This window comes from Drosophila elegans, unplaced genomic scaffold, assembly GCF_018152505.1.
Source record: "Drosophila elegans isolate 14027-0461.03 unplaced genomic scaffold, ASM1815250v1 contig_149, whole genome shotgun sequence".
In the NCBI taxonomy this organism is placed as follows: Eukaryota; Metazoa; Arthropoda; class Insecta; order Diptera; family Drosophilidae; genus Drosophila; species Drosophila elegans.
This window is the reverse complement of record NW_024545513.1, coordinates 8,856,606-8,881,089: the sequence shown is the minus strand read 5'-3', so window position 1 is coordinate 8,881,089 and position 24,484 is coordinate 8,856,606. Positions and strand designations below refer to the sequence as shown.

The 24,484-nt window shown below is 47.4% G+C and overlaps 5 protein-coding genes across 11 annotated transcripts; 4 read left to right on the top strand and 1 right to left on the bottom strand.

Moving 5' to 3' along the window:
- The first annotated feature begins 51 nt into the window (after nt 1–51).
- LOC108136505 (coronin-7) lies at nt 52–10,576 on the top strand. 6 transcript variants are annotated; one of them, XM_017257748.2, is made up of 15 exons: nt 52–134; nt 1,978–2,545; nt 3,094–3,280; nt 3,363–3,919; nt 3,977–4,129; nt 4,290–4,862; nt 5,567–5,750; nt 5,846–5,919; nt 6,189–6,221; nt 6,301–6,473; nt 6,540–7,463; nt 7,529–7,874; nt 7,950–8,085; nt 8,150–8,250; nt 8,316–10,576. In XM_017257748.2, the coding sequence occupies exons 2-15, from the start codon at nt 2,237–2,239 to the stop codon at nt 8,406–8,408; spliced, it is 3,843 nt and encodes a 1,280-aa protein (XP_017113237.1). In that variant the 5' UTR covers nt 52–134; nt 1,978–2,236; the 3' UTR covers nt 8,409–10,576. The 6 variants fall into 6 exon arrangements, with proteins under 6 accessions (XP_017113237.1, XP_017113239.1, XP_017113240.1 ...); XM_017257749.2 differs by having other exon boundaries at nt 72–93; XM_041708444.1 differs by lacking the exon at nt 52–134 and adding an exon at nt 173–266.
- Nucleotides 10,577–11,202: 626 nt separating this feature from the next.
- Nucleotides 11,203–17,729, top strand: LOC108136586. The gene is made up of 9 exons (XM_017257899.2): nt 11,203–11,400; nt 12,180–13,097; nt 13,864–14,282; nt 14,754–14,905; nt 14,964–15,180; nt 15,244–15,594; nt 15,655–16,452; nt 17,286–17,506; nt 17,563–17,729. The coding sequence occupies exons 1-9, from the start codon at nt 11,262–11,264 to the stop codon at nt 17,711–17,713; spliced, it is 3,366 nt and encodes a 1,121-aa protein (XP_017113388.1). The 5' UTR covers nt 11,203–11,261; the 3' UTR covers nt 17,714–17,729.
- Nucleotides 17,730–17,737: 8 nt separating this feature from the next.
- LOC108136588 (nuclear transcription factor Y subunit gamma) lies at nt 17,738–20,574 on the bottom strand. The gene is made up of 3 exons (XM_017257900.2): nt 20,367–20,574; nt 18,752–20,204; nt 17,738–18,688 (listed from the first exon to the last, which is right to left on the bottom strand). Exons 1-3 carry the CDS (start codon nt 20,408–20,410, stop codon nt 18,263–18,265), a joined length of 1,923 nt encoding a protein of 640 aa, XP_017113389.1. The 5' UTR covers nt 20,411–20,574; the 3' UTR covers nt 17,738–18,262.
- A 172-nt stretch (nt 20,575–20,746) lies between these two features.
- On the top strand, nt 20,747–22,557 carry LOC108136656 (probable dolichyl pyrophosphate Glc1Man9GlcNAc2 alpha-1,3-glucosyltransferase). The gene is made up of 4 exons (XM_017257981.2): nt 20,747–20,876; nt 20,929–21,849; nt 21,908–22,018; nt 22,086–22,557. The coding sequence occupies exons 1-4, from the start codon at nt 20,809–20,811 to the stop codon at nt 22,537–22,539; spliced, it is 1,554 nt and encodes a 517-aa protein (XP_017113470.1). The 5' UTR covers nt 20,747–20,808; the 3' UTR covers nt 22,540–22,557.
- A 19-nt stretch (nt 22,558–22,576) lies between these two features.
- On the top strand, nt 22,577–24,448 carry LOC108136658 (ataxin-1-like). Of its 2 annotated transcripts, none has more exons than XM_041709702.1 (3): nt 22,577–22,995; nt 23,049–23,262; nt 23,932–24,448. In XM_041709702.1, the coding sequence occupies exons 1-3, from the start codon at nt 22,811–22,813 to the stop codon at nt 24,295–24,297; spliced, it is 765 nt and encodes a 254-aa protein (XP_041565636.1). In that variant the 5' UTR covers nt 22,577–22,810; the 3' UTR covers nt 24,298–24,448. The 2 variants fall into 2 exon arrangements, with proteins under 2 accessions (XP_041565636.1, XP_017113471.1); XM_017257982.2 differs by having other exon boundaries at nt 22,581–22,984.
- The last annotated feature ends 36 nt before the right edge of the window (nt 24,449–24,484 follow it).

Genomic DNA, 24,484 nt, shown 5'->3' with positions numbered 1-24,484 from the left:
ATTAATATCGATATTATAATGCAAATTCCCAGAGGTCTATCGTAAAATACAATCGATATCGAGATGCAACTGTCCAATCGATAAAAAGAAAAGGTTGAGTTGATCTCGCATAGTTTATTTTATTGATTGCATTGGTAATTAAATTGCAAACAGGATTCGTTTTTAAAAAACTATTTTCGGCACTTTTATTGCCGTCTCGCGCGTGTGTTTGCGGCGTGTTTTCGTGTGTGTGTGCAGTTGCAGTTCTGCAAATTTCATGTGTGTTGGTGTGTGTGCAAAACTGCTCCTTTGTTTGCCCATAAAAAAGCGGCGTCGCCTTTGCGCAGTTTTTGTTGTTGTAGTTGCCGCCCCCACCCTCCGCACCCTTTGTTGTTGCATTTGTAGTTGTCATTGTCATTGCCGCCGCTTGAGCTTCTTCCTCTTTTACTTCTGCCGGCGCTAGGGTGTGTGCTGCAAAAATAAGGAAAAGGAAAATCGAGAAAAAGGCAAATCAGGAGCTAAAAAACAGAAAATCGCCCCTCTTTTTAATTAATTGCACGCAACTAGAAAGTAACACCCAATAATCGTTTGCAATGTATGCAAAAAAAAATTAGGAAAACGCGAAGAAAATGTCAATAAATGCATATAAGCAGCGACAACAACAACAACGTGACCAAAAACCAACCACCAGGAGTGCATATAATTGTGTGTGTGTGTGTTTAGTGGGTGAAAACAACAAAAAAGCAAGCCGGCTTGCTTTTAGCCACCCCCAACCAAGCGAGAAAGAGAGGAGAGGGATGCCGCTCCTTTTCGTTCTGCTCTCCCACGCCGCAAAACGTTCACCGTTAGCAGCCTGCAGGTTGCACCTGTCCCTGTATTGCTCTCACTTTGCAACATCGCCTGCCTTTGATTTTTGTGTTGGACTCGGTTTTTCTAAATCACTTGACCCCATTACCTGGTGGCTGGCCAATACCTGCTTTTCCGCCCCGGCCCCACCCCTGTGCGTCTCCTTTTCCCCCAGTGGTCATTTGTTTTGCCGCTTTCTAACAAACAGAAACAGTTGAATTGGCGCATGCTCTCTCTCCATCTCTCTCTCGATTTTTGCTTACTGCACTTGGAAAATTACAGTGCGGACTCGAAAAGTAAACAAAAAAAAAATAAATAAATAAAAAAAATATGATTAAACTTGCAAAAAAAAAATGTTAAATTTGATTTGATATGCCAAGGAAAATTTCTAAATTATCATAATTTTTTGTTCACTCGATACAGTGTTTACTGTATTTATCTATGGACTTCAAGATAGGTGTGTCGTGTGTGTGTGTAAATCTCTCCATAACATTTATCATAAGGATCGTTAGCCCTTAGGTGTGGCATAATTAACCCTTACCGCTGGCTGGATCGTATTGCTTGTGTTCCCATTTTTGCCAAATGTTTTTCCTCGCGTTTCCTTTTTGCAACTGCACTTGGAAAATTACGGGGCTCACTTAAAGTAAAAAAGCTAATCAATAATATATCTACTCTCCAATGAAAATTGTACTTAGTAAACTGTTTGCAACTTAGAGAGAGCTCACTATTTGGTTTCATAAGGATCGCTCGCTAACCCTTAGGTGTGGCATACTAACCCTTGCTGCCGGATCGCACCATTTTTGCCCAGTGTTTTTCCTCGCCTTTCCTGTTGTACAAACAAACATTGGCATACAAACACACACATATATATATATATATATATATATATACGCCACAGAGAGTGCGCGAGTGTTGGTGTGGCTCATCCGGCTTCAGTGGACACCATTCTTGTCCAGCTTTCTCTTTTCAATAGTGGTATCGTCGCAATAGCAAGTGCATCTCTCTTTTATTTTTGTTGTGTTTTATTTAATATCGCCTATTGTTTGCCTTATCGGATGACGATGAGTCAGGAGCGGCAAACCGATAACAAACTGTGGAATGTCCCCCGCGCCCAAGTGATATACTTATACGGACTTGTTTGCCATTTTCCAGAAACGAAACGGAGAGGCGAAGGAGAGCTAAAGAGAGCAGCGACTGGAGCGAACGAGAGGGAGCCACTCTAGCCACCGGACTAGCGACAATCAACAATCGACAAGTGACACTCGCCCAGAGAACATCATCCAATCCACTCGACCAACGACCAACCATATCCACATTCACATTCACATCCACATCCGCCAGAGACGCACACCGCATCGGATCACATTCACATCGGATCGGATCGAAGCCCATTTCTACCAACTAGCCAACCATGGCCTGGCGATTCAAGGCTTCTAAGTACAAAAATGCCGCACCCATTGTGCCCAAGGCGGAGGCCTGCGTCCGCGAGATTTGCGTGGGCAGCTACCAGACGTACGGCAACAACATCGCCGCCTCCGGTGCCTTTATGGCCTTCAACTGGGAGCACACCGGCTCCAGCGTGGCGGTCCTGCCGCTGGACGACTGCGGTCGCAAGAGCAAGACCATGCCGCTGCTCCACGGCCACACGGACACAGTGACGGACCTCAAGTTCTCGCCGTTTCACGACGGCCTGCTGGCCACCGCCTCGCAGGATTGTCTGGTAAGGGATTTGGGAAATAGATAGATTCGGGAAAGCCTATTAAAATTTGAGCCCCAAAAACCTTCTACTTCCAAACTCGTCCTGTCATCAGGAAACTTGGGCTCAGTCCATAATTTCCGAAATATTTACCTGATAAAAATTGACAATTCGCATTCGAATATATTTGATTATTTGAAATTCCTTTTTTTTTTTTAGATTTTTATCCTAATTTGTTTCTAAATGCATAGAACCAAACAAAATTAACAAATTATTCCCTTTTTATATCAACAGGAATTATAAAAAAAGTTTCCTCATTTCTGACTCTGAAGTTAGCATGAAAAGAATTGCTAAGCTTTATTTGAAAAATTACAAATTGTTGTTCAAACATATTGATAACTATTAGCGAACAATAATGTTTTATTTAAAGCGATAACGCCGCAGAAACCACAAACCATAAAATCAACGCAGTCATATCAAATTAGTCACAAATTTGATAGTATTGGAAATAGGTTGTGACGAATAGGGATATATTCCCCTGCTAATTGGCTAACACTTATTGTCATCCGCAGGTTAAGATCTGGCACATACCGGAAAAAGGTCTAGAACAGTCCCTTTCCGATCCGGAGGCCATCTTCTCACACAAGCAGCGACGCGTGGAGACGGTGGGCTTCCATCCAACGGCCGATGGCTTGATGTACTCCACAGCCGCCGGCTGCGTGGCACTCTTTGATCTCAGCACCCAGAAGGAGATCTTCTGTGAGTCAACAGCTCCTGCTGTTCATTTAAAACAAACTCAAACTAACACCAACTAACTCCAACTTCTTTTCCCCGCGAATAGCGAACAATGAGCATCCCGAGGTGATACAGTCGGCTAGTTGGCGCGAGGACGGTTCCGTTTTGGCCACCAGCTGCAAGGACAAGTGTGTGCGAATCTTTGATCCCCGAGCTGCCGGTTCACCCATTCAGCTGACTGCCGAATCGCACCAGAGCATCAAGGATTCACGGGTTGTGTGGTTGGGCAATCAGCAGCGCATCCTGACCACCGGCTTTGATGCGGCCCGACTGCGTCAGGTGATCATTCGTGATGTGCGCAACTTCAATACGCCGGAGAAGACTCTCGAACTGGACTGCTCAACGGGCATTCTCATGCCACTCTTTGATCCGGATACCAATATGCTTTTCTTGGCCGGAAAGGGTGACACGACTATAAACTATTTGGAGATTACGGACAAGGATCCGTATTTGATTGAGGGATTGCGACACACCGGCGAGCAGACGAAGGGAGCTTGTTTGGTGCCCAAGCGGGCACTCAAAGTCATGGAGGCAGAGGTCAATCGAGTGCTGCAACTGACCTCAAACATGGTCATTCCCATCATGTACCAGGTGCCCAGAAAGGTGTGTATTCGGGTCCCCTTAAAACAAAAGGCAAATCATAATGGGATTACTCCTCAGACATATCGGGATTTCCATGCCGATCTCTACCCGGAGACTACTGGCTACAAGACGGAGCTGGTGGCCGGCGAATGGCTGGATGGCAGCAACCAGGCGGTGCCCAAGATGAGCCTCGATCCCGCCAAGCGCGAGCATGGCGATGAGCCCATTATTGTAAGTAATCTTCCCATAAAGGGGATTTTTTATACCCTGACTTATAGAGTCTAAGGGTAAGAGGACTTCAAAGGCTTAAGTTGAGTTTAAGTTAGTTAGGGTTTCTATAGTCAGCTCTTGTTAGGTGATTCGTTTAACCCTCCTTTGGCCATCAATGTAGATTCATCGCGGCAACCTTAGCGATTTCGTCAAGAACCTGGAGAATCAACGGGCCAAGAGCCAAACCACTGGCAAGCCGATTCCCAATCAGCAGGCCAAGCGCAACGATAACGAGCACTTTCTGATGCTGAACAAGGGCAATAACTTTGAGGAAAAGAACGGCAATGACAACAGCAGCGAGAGCAATGGCAAGAAGAGCACACCCTCGCAGTCGCAATCCCAGCCGGATGGCGAGTGCAGTGAGCTCATACGCAAATTCGAAGCCAAATATAAGGTGGATTCGGAGAAGGAAAAGGCCCATGCCCATGGCCATGGCCATGCACACGCCCAGTCCCAGGAGGATGATAAAGAGTCGCCCACCGAGCAGGAGCATTCGACGGGCAGCAGCGAGGAGGTCTCCTCGTCCGGGGGACTGGACAATCACTCGGCCAGCGGCAGCCACTCGCCGCCGAAGCCCATGCCGCGCACCTCGCGCAACAATTCCCTGCCGGAGGCCAGCGATTCCGCTGGGGAAAGCAGCAGCACCACCACGCCTCGTCCGAGGCCACGCACCACCGCTGCGTCCGCCTACAAGGTGCCGTCACCACCACAAAATAATCCACTCCCAGTCACTCTTGTTGTTTGTTTTTTTACTTTTGTTTAAGGTTTTGTGTTGATATTCTCATGATTTATTGTTAAGCCACCATTTCCATTGATTTGGTTTTAATTAGGTTTCATTTTGTTTAGTATCCAGAGTTATCAAGCACAAGTTCTTATTTCTTCATCGTTTTACTTTTGTTTATCCTTATTTTGTAGACGTTTAGTTAAATAGCATTTTGCTCACAGCTGTTTTGTATATTGTTTGTATGTTTTGATTACTTTGCAGCATTCATTGTATGATTGCGAAAGGAATCCATTCTTACTTTTGCGTTTTAGCTACTGTATTCCATTTGTTTTTATTATTTGTAGGCACAGCACATGAAAATGTATATTTATTTGCTTTTGCCAATAATCAAAGCAACTCAATCAACATTTGTTTCATATTTCTGCGCTTTTGATTGGTTATTTTATTCAATTACAGATGGTTTCACGTTTGTTTTCCTTGTAAATTTTGTTTTCTTATCGACACATTTTCAGTTTCTTAAGATACTGATTGTTTGCCCAGACTATTTATAGCTTTTCTCAGTTTGTATTTTGTATAACGAGAAACTTTTTATTTTCCTAGGGGCTTCGTTATCAGTTTTTCATTAAAACCTATTGTTGCGATGTTGTCTAACACAACATTTTATTGATCCACAGCCACGACTGGGTCCCAAGCCCTTCTCCAGCACCACAGGTGACGTGTCGTTCGACAAGGTTTTCGCCGTGCCCCTGGCACCGGGATCCCATGAGAATATCTCGAACGTGGGCCAGGACAGCGCAGTGGAGATGTCACCCGCCCAGGGGGCCAAACCGGATCTCATTGTGGAAATCGAAATCAAAAGTAAGAGGACTTGGGAAACTTGTTTGCCACATTGCTAATTATTTATTTTCATTTCCATTGGCATTGCCAATTGCCATTGCCAATCGCAATTGCAGAGAAGCACGAAAGAGAACCCGCGGTGGCCGGCAATGGAGTCCAGAAATCGCTGACCACTTCGGAGCGTCGCAAGGTAAGTCCGAATAAGTCTACGAATGCCGCCTCTATATAATCCACTCCTATTCTACTATAACGTTCTGCTCGCCCTCTTTTACATGCCTGTGCCAACAACAAAATTCGCCCCCTTTCGCCTAACTAATTTTGAAACGTTCCCGATTCCGATCCCGATTCCGATTCCGACTACTTCCAACTAACCCCTAAAAAAAAAAAAAACAAAACTTTATCTTCTGTACTTCAACTACGGCCACATCTGTAATGGGAACTACTATAACAACTGTGTAGTCCTCGGCTGACGATGATGAATCATCCGACAAGGTCTGCTAAAGGGTTACCCAATGTCGACTATCGAAGGAAACACTAATCTCTTTTCTTGAATTTCTCTAATCGTTCTTAGATATTCGAGCAGAACTCGGAGTCGTCGGAGAACTCCACGGAGGGCGAGGATCGCACGGATGCGGATCTACGACGGTTCTCCTCCTCCCGGAGCAGCTTTGCCGAGCGCCGGCGTATATATGAGAATCGATCCAAGAGTCAGGTGGACGAGAAGCCCCAGTCGCCAGTGCCATTGTGAGTGGTAACTTTCGCGTGCAATCGATTTCATTCACTTACCCTTTGCCTCTCTCCAAACCGCAGACGTCGCGAGCACTCCAAGGTGGAGCCACTGAAGCCCAGCCAACAGCAACAGCAGCAGCAGCAGCAGCAGGGCAATGTGATCGACACCAAACGCATTTCGGTGCCGGAGGGCAAACTCATGGAGGAGCATCGCCGAGGAAACGGGGCTGGACTAAAGAAATCGGCCACGGAGACGGCCTTTAGTGCCGCCAGCACCAAGCGCACCTCCACCGTCTTCGGCAAGGTGTCCAAGTTCCGGCACTTGAAGGGCACTCCCGGCCACAAGTCCACGCACATCGAGAACTTGCGCAACCTGAGCCGCCAGATACCGGGCGAATGCAATGGCTTTCATGCCAATCAGGAGCGCGTTGCAGTGCCGCTTTCGGGACCCGGCGGCAAGATAGCCATCTTCGAGTTGAGCCGACCGGGCCGGCTGCCCGATGGCGTCATTCCCTCGCTCGTGAACGGCAGCAACATCATGGACTTCCAGTGGGATCCGTTCGATGCCCAGCGTTTGGCCGTGGCCTGTGACGATGGCATCGTCAAGCTCTGGCACATTGAAGCCGGTGGATTGAGTGAGCCGACAAACACACCGGCCGGCGAGCTGATCGCTCACCTGGACAAGATCTACTTTATACGCTTCCACCCGCTGGCCGCCGATGTTCTGCTGACCGCCAGCTATGACATGACCATCAAGCTGTGGGATTTGCGCACCATGAGCGAGAAGTGCTCGCTGTCGGGCCACACGGATCAGATCTTCGACTTTGCCTGGAGTCCCTGCGGCCGGCTGGGCGCCACCGTGTGCAAAGATGGCAAGATCAGGGTGTACAATCCGAGGAAATCGGAGACGCCCATACGGGAGGGCAATGGACCAGTGGGCACACGCGGAGCTCGTATAACCTGGGCGCTCGAGGGGCATTACATTGTCTGCACTGGCTTTGATAAGTAGGCTATAAGTGAATCATTGCTTAGCGCGTGAAGTTCTAACTGGGGATCTGATTACTTTTCAGGGTTTCGGAGCGACAGATTAGCGTGTACAATGCCCAAAAGCTGTCGGCGCCATTGAACACGGCCAGTTTGGATGTGTCCCCCTCGATACTGATCCCCTTCTACGACGAGGACAGCTCCACTCTGTTTGTCACGGGCAAGGGCGACTCGACCATCTACTGCTACGAGATCACCGACGAGGAGCCGTACATCTGCCCGCTGTCGCACCATCGCTGCACCTCGCTGCACCAGGGCCTCAGCTTCCTCACCAAGAACCACTGCGACGTGGCCAGCGTGGAGTTCTCGAAGGCCTATCGGCTGACCAATACCACCATTGAGCCCCTCAGTTTCACAGTGCCCCGCATTAAGGTGGGTTTTGTTTTAGCTTATGACCTTATTAAGGATATATATTGATTCTAATTGAGTTTCTCTTGCTTGACGCAGAGCGAGCTGTTCCAAGACGACCTCTTCCCACCCACACGCATCACCTGGAGCGCCACGCTAAGCGCCGAAGATTGGTTTGCCAGCAACGACAAGGCGGCTCCCAAGGTCAGCCTCAAGCCAGAGGGCATGGAGACATGTGAGTGTTTTTTTTTGGTATGACAAACCCCTCGGCTGATTACTGACGGGCATCCCTGTTGCAGTATCTTCCATACAGCAAGTGCCAGCGCAGCCCATTAAAAAGCCCGATCATGCCCAGTTCGGTGGCCAGAAGTCCGAGTACGAGATCAACAAACAACAGGAGGTGAGCATAAAAAATCCCCATGGCCGCCTGTATACGAAGCTATATGTCGGTGGTCCCCTTTGCAGATCCAGAAATCGGTTAGTGCGCGCATGGAGTTCACCACCAAGCTGGAGCAGGACGACATGGAGGGCGTGGACGAGAACGAGTGGCAGGAGTAGCAGTGTAGCCAGCGTCTGCGGCGGACATGAACCATGGAAATCAGTTCACAATTTAGCGTTTAACCAAGGGGCGTAATTTTTTTTACCAATCTAGACATGACGCGGCATCATGACAAAACAGCAAAAAGCAAACAGCAAAATGTGCTCGACAAACATATATATATATATATGTAGATATATATAGACTTGTGGCTCGAGCCTATATAGAAAACTCGTAGTAAAGCCGAAAGTAAAAAACTAACACAGTATCCTTATCCCCACACTTAAGTACACACACCCTCATCCCTCATTCATCATACATCATTCATCATTGATTATTGACAATTCATCACCATCATCATACCCTGCATTTAGTTCCTCGCTTCTCCGCCAATCACTGCAGTTGCTCAATAATTGCCAAATTACACATCATAAGCCAGTTTTGTTCGTTTTGTTTAACGTTTATTTTTGTGTGAAGTTTTTTTTTTTGTACTTTATGTGAGTATTTTTTTGTATTTTTGATTTACCCATACATATATATGTTCGTGTTTTTTGTGTGCTATTTAAGTAGTTAGTCCAAAATTAGTTTAGCCTATTTAGGTGTTTACACTTACGATTAATTTCCTGGGTTCTCCTGTGTCCTCCAGATTGTGTGGCCATATAGGAAAAGTGAGGAGAAGGACTTTTAGCTGATACTTCTTTTACATATACGCATATGTATTGTGTATTGTATTTCCCTCTCAGTTTTTTTCATGTCTGCATGCCAATGAATGAGTGAGAGAGAGCGAGAGAGAGAGAATAAGAGAGAGGGAGTGTGTGTGTATGTGTGTCTTTGTCTGTCTGTCCCTGATCTTTCACATAATTTCACCCACTTTCTACCAGCCCACTCCATCCCAATCCAATCCATTATCCCAAGATAAACCCGCCCAAATCGAGCCGATGATGTCCACCGCCCCGCCCCCCTCAAATAAACATCTCTTCTAGTCTTTCGCATCGCTCGATCCCATCGATCCCCTCGAGAACCGCCATTCATTCCCTAAAACATATAGACTGTAGCCAAAAAAAAAAAAACAAGAAAATATTACTGATAATTACAATCAAGCCAGACAATTTTTATACTGTATAATGCGTAAATCAAACATACTGCAACAGCCGAATCAAACCGAAAAGACATGCAAATAACAATTCCAAAATGTATAACGAAAAGACTTGAACAGCGGATGGGTCAGTTGCCCAGCTGCCCATCTCCATCCTCTGAATCCTCCTGCACCCCAAACATCCCCTACTAACGCAAAATATTAAAAAAAAAAAGAAAACAGGAAAGAGGAAAGAAAATGTGGAAAATTAGAAAGGGGAGAGTAATAGGTTGCCATTTAAAACGTTTGCAGTACGTTTTGTAAACGGAAGGCAATAGAACGTAACTCGAGTAGCATACCCATAGGCAATAACGTTTTGTACTTGCAATAGAATTATACATTTACACATATACATGATATATTATATATTTTGTATACCAATCGTAACTACACAGGCCAAGAACTCGAACTCCTGGCTAAAAACGACTGATCCAAACCACAAAGGGCGAATAGCGTGGCAAATTCAAATTTAAATCTTTCAAAACAGACCAACAACCAATTCTCGGGTAACGGGCAATATTGTGCTAGACAAGGTTCTATTATACAGATATATATATATATATATATATATATATATATACCATACGCATAGTTATAGGCATATATATACGTCGCAAAGCCAATTCCAGCAATTCCAAATCGAAGTCCAAGTTGCATTTAACTCCAAACGCCATGGAACGACTGACAGACAAGTATTTGCTAAACATTCTGATCTTAACTAATCTGATCTGGTCTGCCCCGCCCCCATGACTAGTACTTATGTCAGAGATTATCCCAAAAAAAAAAAAAAAAAATGATGAATTTCAAGAGGTTGGCAAGGGTTCTATTGAGATCCTATGTTCAAAAAAGAAAAGAAAAGAAAACCCATCTCCAATTCCAATCCCCCGAACCGACCGTCAGCCCGCAGATATTATGTCATTCTGTATTTATTAGCCATATTCGATTACGATTTTCGAACGTCTCTCTTATTTATATTTATATTTATATATATCTATAACAATACCAATATACGAAAATACAACTTCAAGCGATATATAATACGATGATAAACGATTAATTGCTTGATTGATTGATTGACGATTCACAGCGGATATCGAAGCGATTAAGTGTACGAGTACGAGTGTAAGCCAGAAAGTAGAGAGGATGGATTGAGAAAGTGTAGAAGCAGCAGCAGCAGCAGCAGCAGCAGCAGCAGCAGCAGTAGAATCGGAATCAGAAGCATACACATTATTTATACAATTTATTTTACAGTACGAGTATATCCGATAACCCCCCATCCGATACTCTAGCACTAAGTTATAATTACAATAATAATAATGAAGGCAAAAATATATTTATATACATAATTCAATAAAAAAAAACAAACGGAAAATATAAATAAAAGCAAGTGTTTCTTTATGTTGAGTGCACTGGTAAGAAAAATGTAGTAAATCCAAATATGTATTTTTTTTTGTTTTTTACTACACCCGATATATAATTAAATATTTCAAAATATTTAGGTCACAATTTAAGCTATCACCTAGCTGAAATCATAAGCTTTCGAATTTGTTGCTTTGAGGCAGTGGTTAGCTCTGATTGGATTGGCCAGGTGGTCACCAGGACAACCAACGTGTTGTCTTTCCAGCTTTTAATATCATCATCGTCATCGAACAAACAAGCTGAGGAAGGTTGTGGTGCGCACTTTCCCAAAAAAGGGCCAGTTGAAGGCGGAGTACGGACTGGAGTTCAGGCGGCGACAATGAAGTTCCTGCTGAAGAAATGCCTGCGCAAGAAGGCACCGGAGATGAAACCCGGGGCCATCCTGGATGCCGTCATCTCGCAGTCCTCGGCCACCGCCTGCAAGTGTCTGCTCTACAAGCTGGCTGACTACAAAAGGGGTAAGTACTCAATGAAGATGCGATTTGGTGACCCCGATCCATTGTCATTAAGGCTAATCGAAAAGGTTTGCCATATCAAATTTGGATTGATAGCTATAGGTTTAGGGTTTAGTTATCCAATTGTCTGCGCTTAACTTTTGGTGTTCAGTTATATGTCGATTTCAAGAAAAATGGTTTCGGAAAAATAAAATAATACTAGTGGCTTTGTTATCTAATAATCTGCATACAAATTTGTATTTTTATTCTTTTTTTGGCCATATTAACGTTCAAACATTTTTCTCCCCCATTTTCGTATTAGTAATTTCCAAACTCCAAAATTAGACTTATAGAGCTCATAGCTGTGCTAAATTTAAACCGATTTCAAAGTGTCTTAAAACTTGTAGTTTTTTTAAATAAAATTCTGCATTCAATAGTTTCTGCATTTAACCAATATCATGTTAGTTATTTCATAACTTCCAGTGGCTCGTAGAAAGGTGACCCAATTAGAACTATCTGAGTCTATAACTATACCGATATAAAACTAATTTTAAATTTATATACCTCTTAGAACTTTTATAAAATACATAACAATTGTTTTATGAATATGGGTAAATATTTTCTAAATTTTAGAATAAAGGTATAAACATATATAATATTGGCACAATTTATGATGTGCCTAAAATAGACTTGGTGACCCCAAATCACCAATAGTTAGAAGTTGAAACATAATTTTTGTTGATAATAAAAATATGAAATTAGAGACATGTGAAACCCCAGACTAATGAGCCCATCCCGGCCAGGTGGTGACCTCATCGACGCCATTAACTCGGGCGGACTGATTGCCGTGGAGCAGCTGATCCGCGAGCAGTTCGGCGTGTTTATGTACAACGACGGCAAGGGCCAGGTGATCAACCGGGCGGAGTTCCTGCGCTGGAAGTACCGCGACCACACCGAGGTGACCATCCCGATCGAGGCGTCGCTGTCCATCCACGATCCGCTGGGCAAGTGGGAGGACCACAAGGCCTGCTGGCAGATGCAGTACCGCGGCGCCCTGGGCGAGAGCCTGCTCCACGTGCTGATCATCTGCGACTCCAAGGTGCACACGAAGCTGGCCCGCGTGCTGCTCCGCGTGTTCCCCAACCTGGCGCTGGACGTGATGGAGGGCGAGGAGTATCTGGGCGCCAGTGCGCTGCACCTATCGATTGCCTACAGCAACAACGAGCTGGTGGCGGACCTCATCGAGGCCGGGGCGGACATCAATCAGCGGGCCATCGGCAGCTTCTTTCTGCCACGCGACCAGCAGCGGGCCCATCCGGCCAAGAGCACCGACTACGAGGGACTGGCCTACATGGGCGAATATCCGCTGGCCTGGGCCGCCTGCTGTGCCAACGAGAGTGTCTACAATCTGCTGGTGGACTGCGGCGCCGACCCCGATGCCCAGGACTCCTTCGGCAACATGATCCTGCACATGGTCGTGGTGTGCGACAAGCTGGACATGTTCGGCTACGCCCTGCGCCATCCGAAGACCCCGGCCAAGAATGGCATTGTCAACCAGACGGGCCTCACGCCCCTGACCCTCGCCTGCAAGCTGGGCCGCGCCGAGGTCTTCCGCGAGATGTTGGAGCTCTCCGCCCGCGAGTTCTGGCGGTACAGCAACATCACCTGCTCCGGATATCCCCTCAATGCGCTGGACACCCTTTTGCCGGACGGAAGGACCAGTGAGTGCAGTGAATGTGGGGAGCTATTCAAAATTCCTCATAGACTTGACACGTATAATTACAAATTGATCATATCTTATGCATATCCTATCTAAAGTTGCTTTTTGTGTATGTAGATACCTCCGAAACTTTATAGATTTGTCTCTATTACTTACAGACTATTATTTTTTTTTTATAGATAATTACAAATGAACTATATCTCATTAAAAATACAATTCATATTATGAATTCTGTTTCTAAGAATTTGATATAATTATTAACTTACTTATTATGTCCATTTTTATTTACTTTACTTGTCGAAAGAACTTTAAAGATTTGGCGTTATTGCGTACAGACTATATTTTGCACCTTATAGTTAAAGTTATTGATAATATTTTTTTTTTAAATTGATATTAATTTGTTTTCTGAAACTTTTGGATATGTATGTAGATATCGTCGAAAGAACTTTAATTTGACATTATTATTTACATATTATTTACTTTACTCACACTTTCTTATTTTACTTGTTTCTCATAGTGTCTGATTGATCATATTATGGACATATTTGATATTTCTATAAATACTTTAAGGATTTGGCATTAATACTTAGAAATTATTTATTTTGATTATAGATATAGCATGTAAATTGAAAAATTTCTTGTATCCTATATGAGTTATTGAAAATATACTGATTATCTTATATGAAGTTGCAATATATACCTATGTAGATATCAAATTTAAATGAAATAAATTAGTAAAACTCAAAACTATACCAATTTCAAAACAGACTGGAATTCGGCATTGTTTATCATCCTGAATGGAACCAAACCGGAGCATCTGGACATGTTGGACGGCGGCATAATCCAGCGTCTGCTGGAGGAGAAGTGGAAGACCTTTGCGCAGAACCAGTTCCTCAAGCGCCTGCTCATCCTGTCCACCCATCTGCTGTGCCTCTCCGTGTCCGTTTACCTGCGACCCGCCCACGATGGCGAGGCCGAGGGCGATGACTCGGAGGGATCTGACCCGCTGGCGGCCGCTCTGCAGGATGTGGAGCCGGGCGAGGGAACTGATGGCGACTATAATGCCCAAACGGTGGCGCGTTATTGCGCTGAGTTCGCCACCCTGGCAGGAGTCCTCAGTTACGTCGTTTTCCAGCAGGGCGACGAGATCAAGAACCAAGGACTATCCGCATTTCTTAAGCAGCTGGTGAGGATCTCAGTACCACTTTCTATTATATCCAAGAATACATTTCCCTCTTTTGTTATGTATTTTGAATAGAAATTAAATATTTTTTGTAAGTTGCATTGTATTCGAAGTATATCACTCATACATACTGTTGCCTTTGATCATAAACTTAAAACTAAACATCTTCGTTGTCGAATACATTTATACTAATGTAAAAATAGATAAAATTTCATTTTAATTTTGTTATACATCTTATTTTCCCACTTTATAAATCTTAATCAAAAATATTAAATTAGATACAGTAATTGAATCCAAAATAATATCATAGATTTTATAAGATATATTTCAAATTTACTTATGAAGAGCAGTTTTTAAAATACTTTCAGATATTTTTAGAAGAAACGATTTTCTAAAATGCATTTAAATTTATTTATTTTTATTTAATTACGAAGAGCGATTTCTATAATATTTTATTTGGCTTATACTTTATAGTCGCATGCGCCGGCTAAGGCGATTTTCCTGTTCTCCAACCTGCTGATCCTGGCCTGCATTCCGTTTCGGCTGATTGGTGACACCGATACCGAGGAGGCCATCCTGATCTTTGCCGTTCCGGGCTCCTGGTTCCTTCTCATGTTCTTTGCGGGGTGAGATTACCAAGTTCGCACTGGAAGTGTTTTTACCCATCCCGAATGACGATTGCAGGGCCATTCGGTTGACGGGTCCCTTTGTGACCATGATCTACTCCATGATCACGGGCGACATGTTCACCTTCGGCATAATCTATTGCATTGTGCTGTGTGGCTTCTCGCAGGCCTTCTACTTCCTGTACAAGGGGCATCCCCAGGTGCAGTCCACCATGTTCAACACCTACACCAGCACCTGGATGGCCCTGTTCCAGACCACTTTGGGCGATTATAATGTTGGTATCCCCCCCTTAAGTAGATAACTACCTTTTGTATGCCTACGATTTTCTCTCCGATAGTATCCCGATCTGAATCAGACCACCTATCCGAATCTCTCGAAGACCGTGTTCGTCATCTTTATGATCTTTGTGCCCATCCTGTTGCTAAACATGTTGATCGCCATGATGGGCAACACCTATGTGACCGTCATTGAGCAGTCGGAGAAGGAGTGGATGAAGCAGTGGGCCAAGATTGTGGTCACCTTGGAGCGGGCCGTGCCGCAGGCGGATGCCAAGGGCTACCTGGAGGCCTACTCCATTCCGCTGGGTCCGTCCGACGATTCGGGATTCGAGGTGCGCGGCGTGATGGTGATCAAGAGCAAGAGCAAGACGCGGGCCAAGCAGCGCAAGGGAGCCGTCTCCAACTGGAAGGTGGGTAGAGTGGATGCAGTGCCTCCATTTTTCAAACGTTTCTGGCCAAATCCCTGACAGCGTGTGGGTCGTGTGACGTTGACGGCACTGAAGAAGCGCGGCATGACCGGCGAGGAGATGCGTCGGCTCATGTGGGGACGTGCCTCCATCTCCAGTCCCGTGAAGGTGGCCAAGCAGAAGCTCAAGGACCCGTACAACCTGCACACCGATTCGGACTTCACCAATGCCATGGACATGCTGACCTTCGCCAACGATCCGGCCTCCTCAAATGGCCTCGTTCTGCGCACCAGCTCAGCGGTGACAGCTCCTGCGCCCGCTCCGCCAGCTCCGGATCCCTTCAGGGAGCTGATCATGATGTCGGACCAGCGACCGGAGACCCATGATCCCCACTACTTTGCCGGACTGCAGCAGTTGGCCAACAAGGCCTTCGATTTGGTGGAGCAAACGATGAAGACGCAGCCACAGCAGCCGGTGGTCAAGAAGATGGATCCATTGCCTACCGCTCCCCCAGCTACTGTTCCTGCTGCTGCTGCTGCAGCTGCTCCTCCTCCTGCTCCCGACCTAATGGCCATGCCCCTGCCCATGTCCAACTTGAGCAACCTGTTCCAGGACCCCAAGGACATCGTCGACCCCAAGAAGCTGGAGGAGTTCATGGCCATGCTGGCCGAGGTGGAGACGGAGGAGAGCGACAGCGGTGGGCCCATTCTGGGCAAGCTCTCGCTGGCCAAACGGACGCACAACGCCCTCTCCAAGGCGGACATCCGGCGGGAGCAGCCGGGTCTCGACGAGGGGCACAGCCATGGCCAGTTCCAGCCCATGTCCTCGGTGTGGGCACCACCTGGCCTAGACGTGGACACGGTGAGTGGAGTTGGAACACTAATAATACATTGAAAATACACTTGCAGTTGCGGTCAAAATAATAGTGGTTTTCAATCAAAAATAGTCTTAGTTTTATATTTTTTTTTATTTTCGTGTAGCTAATGCTATAAACCATTAGTAAATTAATTTTCAAAAAATCACAATTTATTGATTGTTTTTTGAGTAATATTTAATCACTCACCATATAATTATTGTTTAATAATTAAACCAAAAATGTATTTTAAAATTTGTTTTTTTTTTATATTTGTCTTGATTTACCAAATAAGCTAACAGAATAATATCATCAAAAAAAAAAGCTGCAGGAACAAAGTTATCCGAAAAATATTGCTAAAAATAGAATCTTTTTTTTGAGTACTTTTTTTCATTTTATAAACAATTAATAAATGAGTTTTATTATAAAACTGTTAATGACTGGGACTATAGTGCTATAAACTAAATGGGGTAAATCTAAAAATTCACTTTAGCAAAGGTATAACATGAAACAAAAAATATATACAAAAAAATGTTTTTAAATTTGTAATTTAAGAAAAAATTAGATATTAAAAACTATTTTGTTTCATTACAAAGTGCAGATGAACGATATTTTCATAAATCGTTATTAAATCGTTTCTACAATCAAAACTAAAACAATATCAATTTTTGTCTATATAAAAAAAAATATATATATTTTTAAGTATATATATATAGAAAAGTGGTTCGTTCTATGCCTTAAAAGTAGCACACCTTTTTGAGCACTTTATGTTCTCGCACCACTATTATGTTGACCGCAGCTGTATGTTTTAGTGCAAGAGTTACTACCCTTAATCCTCCAGGGCTTCCACTTTGATGAGGCTGTGGCGGAGGAGGTGCTGACCATCGAGCAGGAGGCCGAGGTGGAGACCGAGGACGGCAATGGGGGCCAGGACAGCGAGGATCTGCCCACGGCGGAGGAGGTGCACGCCACCATGAAGCAGTTCCATTTGCGCAAGTGCCAGCCAGCGCAGGATGAGGCTGCGCGTCGGGCCAAAAGCGCTCGCGTTCGTCGCCGGAACAAGTGAGTAGTAGTTAGGCCCCAATTGCATCTCCCTAATCCTTATCCTCTGGCCACAGAGTTTCGCCAGAGCAGAGCGATGATGCGGAGGAGCGCTACCAACGGGGACGATCGGCTTACGCCCGGAAGACGCAGTCGCCGCCCGATCCCCTGGAACCGTGGAGCACCCGCGAGCTGCAGGACATCAACAAGATCCTGGCCAGAAAGTGAACGCAGAACAGAACGCAGATAGTGTCTGGCACATAGTCCTTGGTGGCTTATAATTGTTTATCAGAGCTTAGCTTAGTTAGAAGTACAAATACATAATAAAGCGCGGATGCCACACGAAACGCTGGGTTATGCTTTGGACCGGTGGCATCCGCGTCGTACACTAAGGTTCCCAATATTCTCTCTCTAAGTGCTAGGTTTAAAAGAGGTGGTGGATGTGGCGGTGTTTTCTTTTTTTTGGGAGGAGGTGAAACCTGCAGCCATTGGGGACAGCAATAAATTACAATTGAGAAATCTTTTCTACACACATGATGCCTACGTCTTAGACACTAGCTATATATAATCTCCTCCGATATACAATGGTATACACCTACGTAAACTATAATATTATACATTGTGCTGGATGACAGGGGATGGCGCAATCAATGCCCGTTGTTGCCAATGCCCGATTTCCGATTTCCGTATCCCGATTCCCGATTCCAATGCCTCCCGATGCTTCGATATGATTGCCAACTGACCGTCCGTCGTTCGGATTGAGTTCTCTTCCGGCTTTTACCGAAATCCACCGGTTAGTGTGCGATCCGCGGACATCGTGGAGATCGTTTGCACCTGCTGCTGTTGCTGTTGCTGCTGTTGCGCCGCCTGCTGCTGAGCCTGCGTCGCCGCCTGGGCACTGGACATGGTCGAGTTGATGAAGATCGGCGTGCCACTGGCCACTGCGCTGGCGTTGCCCTGGCTGAGATTGGCATGCTGCTGCTGGACCTGCACCTGGACTTGCTGCTGCTGCTGTTGTTGCTGCTGCTGATGCGCCACCGTCGGTGCTGCGCCCAACTGCAGCAGTTGCTGCGCCGTCAGCAGTTGGGTGGGGATGATGACCTGCTGTTGCTGCTGCTGCTGCTGTTGCTGCTGTTGTTGCTGCTGCTGCTGTTGCATTTGCAGGCGCTGCAGCAGATGCAAGTGGTTGGCATTGATGGCGATCTGAAAGAAGAGCAGCCATCTCAATGAGTGATTCTCAAACTAAAAAGCCTAAAGGATACACACCGGCACATTAGTCAGCTCGCCGGTGGGCGTCACCACTTGCTGGAGCAGCTGGATCTGCTGCTGTTGTTGCTGGTGCTGCTGTTGCTGCTGGGCGAGATTCTGGAGCAGGGCCGTCTGCTGTTGGGCGGCCGTTTGCGGCGCTGGCGTGGCGGTCAGCTGGCCATTGGGACCGGCGGTGAGGATCAACTGCTGCGTGGGTTGCTGGGCCGACACTATGTTGATGCCCAGGCTGTTGGGCAGATGGTTCTGGGCGGGCTGCGGCTGCTGTTGCACCTGCTGGACGAGCTGCGCCGCCTGCTGGCCGGGTAGCGCGATGAAGTACTGCAACTGCTGACCACCGGCGCCCTGCTGAATGATCTGCACTTGCTGCGGATGCGCTTGATGATGCTGCTGCTGCTGCTGTTGTTGCTGCTGCTGTTGGGCGGCATGTTGCTGCTGCTGTTGTTGCTGCTGCTGCTGCAGTTGCGCTGAGAAGATGTCCGGATTGACGGTGCTAAAGCCGAGCACCTCGGCGGCGGTGGCTGTGCCCGTGGTGTCCAGCTTGAGGCCGCCAGCCGTGGCCGCAGGTACATTGGATCCACTGGCTACAAAGTTGCCCGTGGCGGAAGCAGTGCCAGCCACGGAGGCGGCCGCATTGGAGGTGGCTGAGTTGGACGTGGAGGCGGCATGGCCGCTGGCCGAACCGGCCATTCCGCTGGAGCCGGAACTGCTGCCACCATCCTTGCCCTTCTGCGCCGACGACGGTTTGATCTCCTCGCGCGGCACAATGTCGATGAGGAAGTCGAACTGGTCGTAGTTGGCGATGGCCTGGGCAATGTCCGAGCGCTGGAGCGTGCGCCGCCGGCTCTCCTCGGTGTGCACCCAGGCGTGCATGGTCAGCTCCTGGATGAAGTACTCGCAGGCCTTGGCAAACAGCAGCGGCGCCTCGCCGGCAATCATCTTGGCGTTCTCGTCCAGTTTCATGATCTTTTTGATGCGCGCCAGCGGCAGCACCTGGTGCTTGGCATCCACCTGGCCAATTCCGTGCACCTCGCTCACAATGTTCGGCCAGAAATTGTCGATGGTGGGCGGCGGTTTGCGGGCCACCTGAGCCCGCGTCGCCTTGGTGGTCTTGGGCTCCTTGGCGCTGCTCCCGGTAGTGGTGGTGGTGGTGGTGTTCACCGTCACACTCATGCTGGGATTAACCAAGGTGCAGGCATTGGATACCAGACTGCCCATGGGTATCGCCTGATGCTGTTGTTGTTGCTGCTGATGCTGCTGTTGTTGGTGTTGTTGCTGCTGCTGTTGTTGTTGCGCGGAGGAGGAGGAGGAGGTGGTGACCACCACTGCATTGGGAGTCCTTCGCTGCATGGCCACCGCCGCCGCAGGATTCTGTGACTTTGCATACGCCTGGCCCAGTTCCACCTTAATGGGCGTCACTGTGATGGTGTTGTCGAACATGGAGGTGGCATTGCTGGCGGGGATTGGCCATCCGCATTGGTTAAGTGCAAAACATAAAACGAAAACAAAAACAAAAAGGAGCGGCGCAAATTAAAAATCTCGGCTGTACCGCCTGTTTTGGGGGAGGGGCTCGCAATCGCAAATGCGAGATTCTCGATTTGTGGCCAGAACTTACCTGTTTGGCGCCTTGTTCGTGCCGCCATTGTTCGTGGCGTACATGGCCCGGTTAGCTGGATACCTAGGCTCGGCGTTGGCGGCAACCGTGGAACTCTGGCGACCGGCTCGACTCCCAAATATTTGTTTCAATTCGACGCTTTTAATTCGCGTAATAATACGCGTAATGCACACATACACGCGAATCTCAGTGTGGCCAGGCGTCGTTGAGGGCAAAAAAATCCACCACCCCCACACCGATAGCACCGAAAATCGATAACTGCGGTTTTGGCTACTTTCAAGCCAGAAACTAGCTAGATCCCAGAACCAAGATCCCCACCGATAACACCGAAAGTCGATAGCTGCGTTTTGGCTTCTTTCAAGCCAGAAACTAGCCAGACCAATCGAACCCACACCGCGATAAGAAACGGATTCCCAAAACCAAATCCCCGACAGAAACGAAGATGAAGGATCTCTTCTGGCACCTGGTTGGCATAGCCACCGGCCTCAAGATCCTCCTCATTCCCGCCTAGTAAGTGTTCTGGCGCTTTTTCAGTAAATTACTAAATTGACCACCCCCACAGCCACTCCACTGATTTCGAGGTGCACCGCAACTGGCTGGCCATCACCCATAGTTTGCCCCTGGAGCGCTGGTATGTGGAGGCCACCAGCGAGTGGACCCTCGACTACCCGCCCTTCTTCGCCCACTTCGAGTGGCTGCTGTCGCAGGTGGCCAAGTACGTGGATCCGCGGATGCTGGAGGTGCAGAACCTCAACTACGAGTCCAAGGGCACCGTCTACTTCCAGCGGCTGTCGGTGATTGCCACCGATCTGGTCTATGTGCTGGGCGTGCGCAGCTGCCTGGGCTCATTGGGCTTGGCCCGGGATACGCAACAGCACTTCGCCGGCTCCATGCTGTTGCTGCTCAACGTGGGACTGCTGTTCGTGGACCACATTCACTTCCAGTACAACGGCTTCCTGTTCGGCATTCTGCTCCTCAGCATCGGCTCCCTCATCCGACAGCGATTCCTCTGGAGCGCCTTTGCCTTCGCCGTGCTGCTCAACTTCAAGCACATCTTCCTGTACTTGGCCCCGGCGTTTGGCGTCTACCTGTTGAGATTCTACTGCCTGGAGCAGGCCACTGTGCTGTCGCAGGCGGCTGCCTTGGCCAAGCTGCTGGCCGTGGGACTCACTCCGTTCGCCGTGTCCTTTGGACCCTTCTGGCAGCAGCTGCCGCAGGTCCTGGCCCGCCTGTTTCCCTTCAAGCGCGGACTGACGCACGCCTACTGGGCGCCAAACTTCTGGGCCCTGTACAACACGGCGGACAAGGTGGCCGCTGGCGTTTTGAAGGTGCCGGGTGGCACCGCTGGCACCTCGACCTCGTCGGGATTGGTGCAGGAAGTGAGGCACTCGGTGCTGCCAGCCATCACGCCGCCCGTAACATTCGCCCTCACTGTTCTCTTCATGCTGCCCATTCTGTGGAAGCTCTTCAGGAGTCCCAAAAAGTAAGCTGGGCCAATGAATCCAAATTAGTAATCCAAACTAAAGCTTATCTTGTTGTAGTCAAAGTCCTTTGGTCTTCCTGCGAGCCGTGGTCTTGTGTGGCTGCTCCTCCTTTGTGTTTGGCTGGCATGTCCACGAGAAGGCCATCCTCATGGTGCTCATTCCGCTGTGGTGAGTTTGCTCGCATTAACCAGGCAACGGACGATTACCCACTAACACTGCCCACGCCCACTTACAGTCTGTTGACCCTTGTGAACCGCGAGGATGCCAGATACGCCTACATCCTGGGCATTGCCGGCTACTTTTCCCTGTTCCCGCTGCTCTTCGCACCGGATCTATACATTCCCCGGTACTCCCTGTACATGTCCTATGTGGCCATGATGTACGGCCAGCTGTATCGCATCTTTCCCGGCTTCCGGGGCTTCCATCCGCTCGAGTGGCTCTACATGCTGGGCTTCCTGGCCATTCCGCTGTACGAGCACCTGCTCGCCTTCCTGCTGCACCTGGACCGGCGTCTTCCGTTCCTGCCGCTCCTGCTGACCTCCGTGTACGCGGCACTGGGCGTGCTCTACTTCTTCGGGGCCTACTATCTGTACGCCCTGGGCTTCAGCTGGGGCAAGGTGGCCATGAGCAGCTCAACCTTGGCCTCCTCTTCCGCGTCGGCTGTAAAGCGAAAACGAAAAACCAAATAAACAGAGCAGTAGAATGGACTTCAGCGGAAATGTAGTGTTGGTGGCCAGCAGTCGGCAAGGCGCCTGGCGCAACGCTGGCCGGGATTCTCTGTCTCCCAAACAATGGCTGTTCGGCGGAATTGTGCACGCAGGTAGCAGGTATCGCCGGCGTCTAAGCGGCGTACCTGTTGCCGCGACCAGATTATGGACGGGTGGGCCATAAAACAGGTAACAGACGGGCTGCTTGAGTGGGCGACGTTCCTGGAAAACCCGCGGAAAACACGCTGGCTGAATGAATACACATCTGTATATATCTGAATGTATCGCCTCAGTTGATAGCTTTCCGTCCAGGCGAACAGGTCGCTATGCAGATGCACATAGAGTTCTCACATGGCTATGGCTACGAGCCAATCAGGAGGCCACCTCTGCCGCCTCCGAATCCGCCACAACAGCCGTTGTCCAGCAAGTAAGCAGGCGGTAATCCCGATGTCCCCATCGCAGTGTATCAGTGATCAGTGATTCCATTGCAGTGACTCCGATGCCTGCTTCCGCCGGGGATCCTACATTGAGCTGGCCAACGGCACCATACGTCGCGTGGAGGACATACGCACGGAGGACTTCATCCAGTCGGCGCTGCGCAGCCAGCTCTTTGAGCTGCGGGAGGCCACTGTGGTCCGGATCGACCGGGCAGTGTCCCCCAGCCACGTGACCATTACCTTCAGCTATGACACACAGCATGCCAAGGTGCGTTTTCTCGATGATTGATTGTTATAACCTTACAGAGGGTGTTACAATTTCAGTCAAATGCCATTAATAAGTATATGTATTCTTGAATAGGATCACTTAAAGAGTAGATCTGTATGTCCGTCCATTCGTCTGTATCTCAGTTTCGAAGCTATCTTGATGAATCTTTTTCAAAAGCCTTGTTTCTATTTCTGCCATAGGAAAACTCGGGGAAAAAATAAACATAAAATTATTACTTTGTTGTTTCTTAACAAACATCCATATACAGTGGGTAAAAAAAAGTTTACGAACAAATTACATAGAGTTTCAGTGCAAAGTGACTTAAGCTAACATATTTTGCCCATCACAGTAATTTTTAGTGATTTAAGGGCTTTAATTTTATAAAAATGGTACAACTATATCATTATATACCTATAGAAATAATCGTAAAAATAATGAAAAAATTATATTCACTGTTTTCAATAGCCATACAATTTATCCTGAAATTTAGCAGAAAATGAATATAACTTCATTATCATTTTAAACGCACACATATTAAAATATAGTTTTAAAAACCTTAGCATACTAGCTACTAGTATACATATATAAATTTCGGCTTGTCGATCTTTGCACCCATTCTTGTTGCGCCTATGTTTTTTAAGTAATTCCGATTCGCTTGGCTATTCGCAGTTGGACTTGGAGGTGCTGCCGGGCCATCCGATGTTTGTTTATGGACAGGGCTGGGCCTCCTGCGATCCCCGGCTGTCGCTGCAGCTGTACGAGCTCAAGTGCCAGCAGCTGCAGGTGGGCGACATCTGTTTGTCACTGGTGCCGCGCGAGCAACCAGTTGCTCCACCTCCTCCGCCGCCGCCACAACCATGTCATCGTCCTTCTCCTTCGCCGTTGGAATTTCCAGCTCCAATGACTTCTCCGCCCGCCGGAGCCTGTGCACCGCCGGCGTTCAAGCATCCCTACCAAGTGTACGCCCAGATGGCCAGTTTTGTGGCCGTCTACACCCAGCATATGATGGAGAAGTTAAACCACCAAGCAAATTAACTCAAATTCCTATATACTTGTATTCAAGGCGTTTTAGGGATATTTTTAGCGCTATCCCCAGAAAACGTTGCACACATTTCACATAATTCTTTGTATATTAACAACTGTATTTTGCTTAATTTTTCTTAAATAAAGTTTAAAAAAAAACATTGCCCGCCAAAAAATGATAATGCGCGGATAGCCGATA